Genomic DNA, 10246 nt, shown 5'->3' with positions numbered 1-10246 from the left:
CTGGAGAACTGCTCTCTCAGGTGTGAGTGCTTCAGAGCAGTGAGAAGGCAGCATTAACAAAGGACGCCAAGTCTTTAAGGATTCACTGCCACTTTTCTGCACTGAGTAATTCCTTGAGAGGGCAAGGAAAGCTGTGAGGGGTCCTCTGATTTATGGCTATTCACTGTGTGACCCTCCTTCTTCTGGAGCTACTGCAGCTGCAGTCCTAAAGACAATAGCCGGAGAGAGACACACAGAGAAAGGTCCCTGGGAAAGCACATCATCCTCCTTCCTCCCCCTCCTTTCCAGTGGGAGGTTTGTATTTTGCTTCTGTGTCACATCAGGTGCAGGCAGCTGCTGCCCAGCACAGGCAAAACCCAAAGGGCAAGGGCAGACTGGGGTTTATATATTCCATGTTCAAGCTTGCTAACAAAGCCACTCTGCCAATTCCATGCATTCAGAGGGCTTAAGGCAGAGGAACCCCAAAAGGGCTGTGCTCTATTGTCTCCAGATCGCGCTGCCTCTTTAAAATCAGAAATGCATGGACAGCGTCAAGGTGCCTCCCACTGAGCAAAGGCTTTAGATGCAGGCACAGAGACAGCGGAGCCATCCTCCGCTGAGCACAGGGCAAACCTGAGTGGGAGGGAAATGAGCGCTCAGTGGAGTCCTTGGGCTACTTCCAGTTATCCTTTCTCTCCTCCGGTAAGAGCAAGACATGTGCAGAGGAGAAACCTGGCGGCTCTCCGCAGGGTGCCTGAGACCTCCAAGAAGATGAGACCAACTGCAGGTATGCTTTGCCAATAGTGTTATGTCAGTTTGTGGATGGTTGTGTTGTCTGTATTTATTTTATAGCTCTCTTGGTATTTAGCAGTGAAATCTGACACAGATACTGCCCCTTGCTTTGGCCAACAGACTTTGCATCCAAGTGTTTATTTAGCACTTCTCTTAAATGAATGTTTACCTTTCCAGGCAGCTGTGGAGATGTCTCCTAAAGCAGTCCCTTGTCAGAACTGTTTAGTTTCAGGCTTTGGCTTTCTGTTACTCTGTTCTGCAATGCTCAGTTTGAAAAACAATGTGGTGACCAAAGTTGTAAAACAGAGTTCCTGTCAGATATTTGTTAAGTGTCAGTATATCAGGGTCTGAGGGTGGTTCCAGGGAAAGAAGGGAGCAAAAGCTCCATGACGCAGATTATCCTTTGTAGCCAAGACTGCTATTGTTCAGTAGCGTTTGACACCCTGAGGACTTACTGTTGCAGGGCAGAAAAAGCAGTAATGCCCCCCGATCCTCTGCTGGAATGAGGTGGGACTGTCCTGACAACGAGGAGTCTGACGTGAAGATTCCTAGATAGACCATGGGAAGATGCCCTCTCAGCATTTTGATACAGAGAAGCAAAAATAAGGAGTAGATGAGATTTTTTTTTTCCCTCTGTGTGGGAAAAAATTAATACTTTTTTAATATTTGGTACAACTGGCAGTACAAAGAGGGGAGCCTGCTCCTCCCCAGCATCAAAAATTCAAGGCACTCTGTCTTGTTTATGGAAGATTTTCCCTTTCACCTTAAGAGCCTGTCTGTAAAAACACTTTCCATGTGAATGGCAGATTTGCCTTCACAGCTAAGCTCTACAAGCTTGTTCATGGGACAAAATTCATGTCTCTGCAAATTGGCAGAGCTTCACCTGTTTGACAGAAGTGATAATGGATTATGCTGGCAGAAAATTTTGTCCTGTATTTAATTAACGGCTGCCAAAAGTGAAGTGCTGGCTTTAGTATTTTCTTGGGTCTTTGCAACTCTTACTTCATTAAGAAATGTATTTAGAAGCAAGGACATCAGTTCTCTTTTCGTTCTCCTCTACCAAATCACTCTGAAACAACCAGAATAAAGCACAAACTTTGTCCAAAAGCACATCAGATGTGCTCAGCACACTGAGTTGTCATTTTAGTGTCTTTTACCTTGCACAATGATGACAGCACCGTGGATTTGCAGGCCAGTGGAGGTTTAAACTAGATTTTACATTCCTTCTTTATTTTCATTTCACTGCCTGATGAAAATTTCATTGTTGGTAAATAAAACTGCTGGTGTAACAACCAATGCATGAAGCAACTCAAGGCATTTATTTTGTGAGAACAGAAGCATCCCTTCACAGGGTATTTCTTCCTTCCATGCACATGCAGCAACAGAGCTGTGGGGCAATAAGGTGGCTATTTCTTTCCTTCAAGGTCAGTACTTTTGCTGTCATTTCCTTTCAAGAGACATTTTCCACTTTTTTTTCCCACAGAAGGAGATAAGTGAGGCTGTTGTCCTATAATCTTCTGGGGACAAAGACAAGATTACTCACTGCTCAGAAGGAAGCTTTGGGTAAGGTCTCTCACCTCCCACTCTCGTGCCCTGCCACACTGCGCTACTCTAACACAACACCAAGGGCCAGCCAAGCTGCACATGCCAAAAGAAGACAGACATGGCCACGGAGCAAACTGAACGCAACCTAAATGCTACCGCCCGCCTCAACTTTGCTGCAATCTACAACCTCCATGATGGGGATTTCACCTCTTTGCGAAACTTCTCTTTCCCTTTCAATTTCACTTACAGTGATTATGACCTGCCACTGGACAGTGAGGATGACATGACCAAAACCTGCACCTTCTTTGCAGCCAGGATTGTGATCGGGGTTGCTCTGGTTGGCATCATGCTGGTCTGTGGCATTGGCAACTTCATCTTCATTGCTGCTCTCGCCCGCTACAAGAAGCTGCGAAACCTAACCAACCTACTGATTGCCAACCTGGCCATCTCAGATTTCATCGTGGCCATCGTGTGCTGCCCCTTTGAGATGGACTACTACGTGGTGCGGCAACTGTCCTGGGAGCACGGCCATGTCCTCTGTGCCTCAGTCAACTACCTTCGAACCGTCTCCCTCTACGTTTCGACCAATGCTCTCCTGGCTATAGCTGTTGACAGGTAAGTGGGATGCTACAACTGCACAAAGATGTGGCCACAGCTTCCGAGGTTCTAAAACATGTCCTCAAATCCACACTTTTTGTAAACTATTCCCTGGGCAGCTTGTTTCGATGCCTGACCATTCTTTCAGTGAAGAAATTCTTTCCAAGTGTGCTGGAGTCCTGAGAGACTGCCTGCCTCTTACTCCAGGAATTTTAACAATATAATTTAATTGTATCCTTTCTCATGCTGCTTCTCTCAGTCTCATGCACCATGGACTGACAGGCGAAGGCACTGAGGATCAGCCTTGTGCTGACATTAAGTCTGACATGACTGACTCGCAGAAGGCCAGAGAGCTGCTCAGTAAACTCTTTACAGAAAGGCCATCATCGCAAGCCCTCTTTCATGTACAAACATAATACACATCTCTGTAGACCCTTTGCATATATATATGTGATTCCCACCCCTCCTTCCTCTTCTTTCCCCCAATTTCTCTCATGTGCCATTTCAAACTTTAGTATAGTGTTGCAGTTTTCAGTCCTTAATGCAAAAGTCAGCTCAGGAGTAGCTAACCTTGCTGAAGGGTGTACAGATACAGCTTGTGGGGCTGATTCAGCAGTTCCTGTTGTCAACAGAAGTCTGTGAAAAGACTCTAGAGAAGTTCAGAGATGTTTTGCCTAGCGTGGGCAAGGGAATGATCAGCTCCTACAAAACAAATCCTTAAAAGCATCTAACAGACTATCCTTTCAACAGCAGCTGAGGACTTGGGGTAAAGCTTCTAAACACTACCATGTATGCATTACCATTTTCTATCAGTTTTTCAGCTCCTACAAGGTTTTCTTGGAAAGCTCTGCTAGTGCATCCCAGGTTGATGAAGTAACATGGGTCATGGCGCCCTTATGTCTGCTAAGAAATCAGATTTATAGCATATCTTCCCACATATCTTTAAAAACAAGCCTGGCAAAGATTAACCACTGAAGCTTGTTGTAAGAACACACTGTTATAGTTTCATTGCTTTCGTTTTTTCTTGCAAGCTTTTGACTTGGTAAACAGAGAGAAACATCATTGTTTAACAATCACCTATTCCATGCTGGTTATGTCATACAGATTGTTGACTTCTGTCTCTAAACAGAACAGGCTTTTAACAAAAGTCTTCCCATGTTTAGATAATTTAAAAAAAATCAGCCGTGAAAAGCAGGTAAGTCTGTTCCACTGAGGGTTTCCTTTACAGAGGGCTCTCTTTTTTCTTCCTTCATGTCTATTCACATGAAAAAATAGGAATTTCAGATTTTTAAGGCCACACCTACACCAGAAAAAATACCATATCTGAAGAGGAAGAGCGTGTGATAAGGGTCCAATGTCCACACTGCAAATATTTAGCTGGGTCCCCTGGACGAACACCCATGGGCACTTGGTGTGTTTTATGTACACTTTTGGAGCACATCTTCCTGGACAGTTTCATCTGACTTCATTCACAAACTGCAGGACCACTCTACGGTAACAGCCCACGTGTGGTAAGCAATGACGATCAGGAAATCCACCACAAAAGCTCCCTCCTGACTCTCTTGGACAGATTGATCCCATCCAGTCAAATGTTCTGCTGAGCAGATATGCTCAGATATATATATATAAATACATACACATATATTATGCCACAACATGCTTCCCCAGGATCCAATCTAAAAATGTTCACCTATCTGCTCCACAATGAGGCTGACTCGTTCTGAATTTACCCTGCACTATTAAGAGCCATGAACAATTTATCTGCTTCCAATATCTGGCTGATGAAAAGCGCTGCTGACTTTTTAACTTTAGAATGAATATCTCTTATGAATGCTATTCTATGTATTGAATATATAGAGATGGAATATATTCCAAAGGAATGAGAAATTCCACTTTTTGAAACAATTCTTTAGGTTAAATATGGTTGTACTGGGACCTCTGATAAAAATCTCCTCCTAGCAGGAATACCACAACCTTGCAGCTTTATAGTCCTAAGCAGTACAAATACCTAACTTGAGTTTTCTGCTTTGCCATATTACTTAATACTGTATATTTAAGATGAATAAGCAATAGTTACCTCCAGAACACACACAAAAAAGGTTTCTATGGGCAGAAAATAGATATACACTCCTCTAAGGTGTGTATCTATAAAATAGATACACATTCTTTTGGTGGCTTAAAATCATGTTTACCTGTAACCATACATTAGCATCATCTTCAGGTCTTTGGTTTTCTTATTTCTGTGGTTATCATGGGGTGCACTGTGATGTATATTTGACCTCTTTGTAAAAAGAGCTATTTAAGTAGCTCTCTGCCTAAGGAAAACATTTTCCTGCTTCTACATGTTTGTCTTTTCTTTCCTGGACCTGACTAGATGCATAATACTGCACTTTTCAAACTCCTGCTCCTGTTAAAAAGGAGAAGGTGTGATACAAAATTATAACTAACTCAGCTCCAGGCTGCTACTTCACAAAATGTTCTTACAGATGATTATGTTCTTACAGACGAATATTGTCAGGCTCTCCCCTCAGGAGTGACAGCAATTTCCTCCTGCCCAATTCTGTTTGCTTGTAGTCAGTGTGTTCTGACTAACAGTGTTTTCAGACCATTTTGAATGTATTTTTCTGTTCTAGGTATCTGGCCATTGTTCACCCACTGAAACCACGCATGAATTATCAAACAGCAACCTTCCTCATTGCCTTGGTCTGGATCGTCTCCATACTTGTAGCTATTCCATCTGCATACTTTGCTACTGAAACTGTGCTATTTAAAATTAAAAACCAGGAGAAAATTTTCTGTGGCCAAATTTGGCCAGTTGACCAGCAGATGTACTATAAATCGTACTTCCTCTTCATCTTTGGCATTGAATTTGTAGCACCTGTAATTACCATGACCTTGTGCTATGCCAGGATCTCTCACGAGCTTTGGTTTAAAACCGTCCCAGGATTTCAGACGGAACAAATCAGAAAGAGGCTTCGGTGCAGAAGGAAAACTGTTATGGTACTGATGTGCATCCTGACTGCCTATGTTCTCTGCTGGGCACCTTTCTATGGCTTCACAATTGTCCGGGACTTCTTCCCCACCATCTTTGTGAAAGAGAAACATTATCTTACTGCCTTTTACATAGTTGAGTGCATCGCCATGAGTAATAGCATGATAAACACCATGTGTTTTGTAACCGTGAAAAACAACACCATGAAGTACTTCAAGAAGATCATGCTGCTCAGATGGAGGTCAACATATAAGGGAAGCAAATCTAGCACAGATTTGGACCTGAGAACAAGTGTAATGCCAATCACAGAGGAAGTAGACTGCATAAAACTACAATAAATTTTCTGCAGTTCTAATCTCACCTTTTTTGGAGAGGGGGTAAAGAGGAAATAATACCTTCTCAGAAGCTTCTCCCTTGTCTGTGGGAATACCCACCACTGGTGAGAGCCCTCAAGAAGCAGCCTACTTTGCATTCCCACCAGAACTCTTCTCACTGGACTACTGGATATTCCCCCAACTTGAACTGATGCTGTGCTTCAGTTCACACAGCTGTAAATTTGGGATGTAGACACTTATTTTAGAGTTGTTTAAGAAGAACAAAGAAGTCTATGAATGTATTAGAGCATATTACAATGATGGAAAATTTGAGTGCTGACTCTAGCAGTGATGCTTCCTTGTTTCTTAAGAGAAACCTCTAAACCCCTTTGAGCTTATGACTTGTATATTTAAGCTATTTGGTGTCCTTTTCTTTCTGCTCAGAAGAGAAAGGATGGCAAAAAAGCCCATTTTGCTTCCTGTCTCTCTTTAACCTCTCAGTTTAGCCCCTCATGATGAAGCTTCTTGAAGTCTACAGACCACCAGCTTTCTATTGTCCAGTGCACAGCATGCTCTTCTGAAAGGCACATGCTCTGAAAGCTAAAATCTGCTTCACAGTCTAGTGAAAACCTCAAGTCTCTTCCTGTGACACCTTGTTTAAGAATGCTTTATCAATATTCCACTCTTTAGTTTGATGGGGAGTGTTACTCTGTTATGTATTTGGTAATGCCACAGATGCATATGAAAGGGACCTCTTCCCTCACCTCCAGGCACCCTACGGCCAGCTTCTGCTGCCTTGAGATGCTGAGCTCATCACAGAATCAATCGCAAAATTGTAGAAGTTGGGAATAACATCTCCACATTGTCTAGCCTACCCCTCTGCACACATTGCCCAGGATTGTGTCCAGCTGGGCTTTGACTGACTCCAGGGAATGCTGACAGTCTCCCTGGATCACCAGTGTCAGTGTTCAACAGCTCTCACACAGTGAAAAAGTGTTTTCTTATGTTCAAATGGAATTTCATGTGTTTTAGCTTGCTTGTCAGTGGGATCCATATAAAACTACAGCGTGGTGGTGGGAAAAAACCGACCAGATATCATACCAAGTCTGTGTGCACCTTCACAATAAAGGACAAATGAAGCCAAAATACCAAGGAGATCCCGAGGTGATCCATCTTTCTGGGAGCAAGACAGGCTTAGGCTTCAGTGAGCCAGCCTCTGGCTGAGTTGAGTAGCTTGTTGTCTGCTTAGACATGAGGCAACAACTCTAAATGAATTCTGCATTTCCTTCTGCAGTGCTTCTTTTACTGTTCTGATTTAGTGCAACTCCAGTTTGGATGTTTCTTAACTGATAATTGTGACAAGGCAGGTGACAGTAACAGTAATACCTACTCATTTCAACTACACATATCATGGACTTCTGTGTATGGAAATCAAATCTTTTCTATTGTGATGACAAATGCTTCCTGTTTTAAAGTATGTGGTTGTGCCTACTTTTGGAGTAAATGGTTTTGGTAAATAACTTGTCTGATCGTGAATTTAAAGTGAACCGCAAATCCTGCCAATAAAACAGTAAACATGGGCTCAGTATCAGCATTCTGAATTATTTTTTGTCTTTTTCCCTTAGCCATCACTTTCTTACCCAACTGAGTAATGTGAATGATCCCATTCCTGCTGAAGAAAAATTGACCAATTAAATTTAAGGGCAAAAGGATATTCAAATCCATTAAAGTGCTCAAAACCTCTCATCATTAGCTGCTCTTAAATATATGTTGGAGAGTATTTCATCATTTGCTGTTAGGCAAAACAATTACTGAAATCATCCTTCAAAATGTCAGTTTTGAACAGGGCTACATTTGTTTTCCAGCTTGCCACAGAAATTTAAAAAAACAGAGAGCTGAAGTATTTCACCATCAAAAAGCTTAATCTTGTAATCTTGCCTGAAATTTTATGGTTCCTTCTGAAACTATGCTCCCATATTTATCTCCTGAAACCTGCCCTACTTATTGGGGATTAGCTAGCAATACTACCTGTTATTAGAGTGTGTTGATACTCCTTCCACCTGTTTTCCCTACATGATTTTGGTGCAACAAAGTCAACTGATAATTTCCACACTAGGGAAATCCATCTATGGGTGAGTTAATAAAAAAATCCTTCAACCTCCACCAAGAAATAGAGTACTAAGCAAAATCTGGGGGAAAGGATTGCTTTAAAACTCTGGAAATCACTCTGAGAGCTTCAAGAGAGCTCTTCTGGTCTGGCCTGACCACTGTTCTCACCCCCGTGGCCTGACAAAAGTATCAAAGCAGCATCCTCCACAGCCCCTGCTGAGTTTAGGTTTTGGGATTGCTGTATTTTTGACATTTTGAGGTCTTCCCAACAGCAAAGTGGTGTTGCTGCCTGAACCTCTGGATAGGGCAGGAGAAGTCATGCTTTGCCCTCAACTGAATTTGTTGTGAATAGCATCCACAGAGCATCCACTGAAGAAGAGTGACAGTTCTGTTCCCTGATCCAAGCACAGATCCCACATTCCCTAGGACTTAAGTAAGGTGTGCAGGGAAGAAAAGAACAGAAAGACTTTTTTGTACCCACACAGCTTACTAAAGGACAATATTTAGAGAGGGAATTGAATATGAACTGCACCTATCTGGAGCTCTGCTTGCAAGAGCCATGCGTAAACAGAGAAAGACAAGCACAAGCTGGGAAGAAGGCAGCATCTGTCTCAGAGGAGAATCAGGCCTTTCCAGCACAACTCCTGCCTACTGGAAAGCAGGAAAAACTCCAGCAAGACCTCTGTGGCCAGCAGCTACCTACTGTTAGCTCTAGGGGAACAGCTGCAATAAGGGATCCATCATGCAAGAATTGTGGGATGTGTCATGGATGAGGAGTGGATGGGAGTGAGGCATCCTCCTGAGAGCCTTTGGCAGCAGTTAGATAACCACGCAGTGAATCAACCAGATGCCACCATGTCTTGGTTGTGGATAGCTCCAATTTTTACTGCCAAATGCAAAACTGGTGCTACCACACCAGATCACTGCTTAGCTGTCCTCCTGTAGCACAGCTCCAAAACCATAGGCTCACTTCCTTCTACAGCAGCTTCTCCAAGGATAACTTGAGGGTAAAATCCAGTCTCTGCTCCTTCATACTGAAAAACATAAACCCAGGTACACCTGGAAGCTAAAATAGTGACTCCAAATGGCTAAGAGAGCAGTAAGAGACGAAAAACAGCTATTGTCAGCAACAGGCACTGAGAAAACAAAGGCTGTGTCATTAAAGCAATTGTCTCTCTACAAAAGGGGGATGACCTGCAAGATCCCAGGCCAGCGTACATCAAAGTAGCCAGCACAGAAAATGTCCTTGAAGACTGACTGACTCATTTCAGGAGCCAAGACTTTGCTTTGGTCCTTCTTCTCTGAGCCTCTCCTGTGGCAACAGCACCCTCCAGCTGCTGCCCATGCAGCACAGCATCACCGAAAACTGCATCAGCTCATGTCAAACACCTTGGGAATGACATCATGCAGATAATCCCAGGATTCCCATTACTCCAACAAGTAGCAACAGATGCTTCAGCATTTGACAGCTGGGTACCCAGGCACTTATCCAATGCTTGTAGTGTCTGCATTCTCCCTCTCCCTGTGTTGGCAGGGCTGTGAATCGTCCCAAACCGGGCCAGGAGACACTTCAGAGACAGAGTCAGAGAAGTGGGTATTTGCTTTATTCAGTGCACCGGGTGTGGGGGATCGCTCCTCCAAACACACACACACAGACAGCACTTCCTACAACACAATATTATGGGTAAAATTCATGAATAGTCATCACATTCCTTGGGATAGGAGTGATTATACAAATTAGTTCTTGGAAGTCATTAATACCATTAGCACATGTGTCACAAATGCGTGGTGTGTCCTGGTGGTTGCACTGAGGAAGGCTCCTCTTCTTCCTCGGGGGTCTTTCTGATGAAGATCAGTAGTCTTCATCACAATACACTTTTCACCTTTCTTTCTGGGGCATGCATAGTCCTTTGTAGGA

At 43.2% G+C, this 10246-nt stretch overlaps 1 protein-coding gene across 2 annotated transcripts; it reads left to right on the top strand.

Annotated features, from left to right (window-relative positions):
• The first annotated feature begins 328 nt into the window (after nt 1–328).
• Nucleotides 329–7799, top strand: PROKR1 (prokineticin receptor 1). Of its 2 annotated transcripts, XM_042036663.1 has the most exons (4): nt 329–766; nt 2255–2334; nt 2566–2931; nt 5547–7799. In XM_042036663.1, exons 3-4 carry the CDS (start codon nt 2600–2602, stop codon nt 6241–6243), a joined length of 1029 nt encoding a protein of 342 aa, XP_041892597.1. In that variant the 5' UTR covers nt 329–766; nt 2255–2334; nt 2566–2599; the 3' UTR covers nt 6244–7799. The 2 variants fall into 2 exon arrangements, with proteins under 2 accessions (XP_041892597.1, XP_041892596.1); XM_042036662.1 differs by having other exon boundaries at nt 330–766; nt 2255–2931.
• The last annotated feature ends 2447 nt before the right edge of the window (nt 7800–10246 follow it).

This window comes from Corvus kubaryi, unplaced genomic scaffold (assembly GCF_017639235.1).
Source record: "Corvus kubaryi isolate FWS band 111438036 unplaced genomic scaffold, C.kubaryi_AGA036_p1.0 37386, whole genome shotgun sequence".
Taxonomy (NCBI): Eukaryota; Metazoa; Chordata; class Aves; order Passeriformes; family Corvidae; genus Corvus; species Corvus kubaryi.
Note: the sequence above shows the minus strand (reverse complement) of the source record. Positions and strands in the feature narration are given on the sequence as shown.

Excerpts from the sequence above, each read along its gene's own strand:
- PROKR1 (XM_042036662.1), top strand. The coding sequence starts at position 2,435 with ATGGCCACGGAGCAAACTGAACGCAACCTAAATGCTACCGCCCGCCTC. Across the intron at positions 2,932-5,546 it reads CTGGCTATAGCTGTTGACAG|GTATCTGGCCATTGTTCACC; the intron begins GTAAGTGGGATG and ends TTTCTGTTCTAG.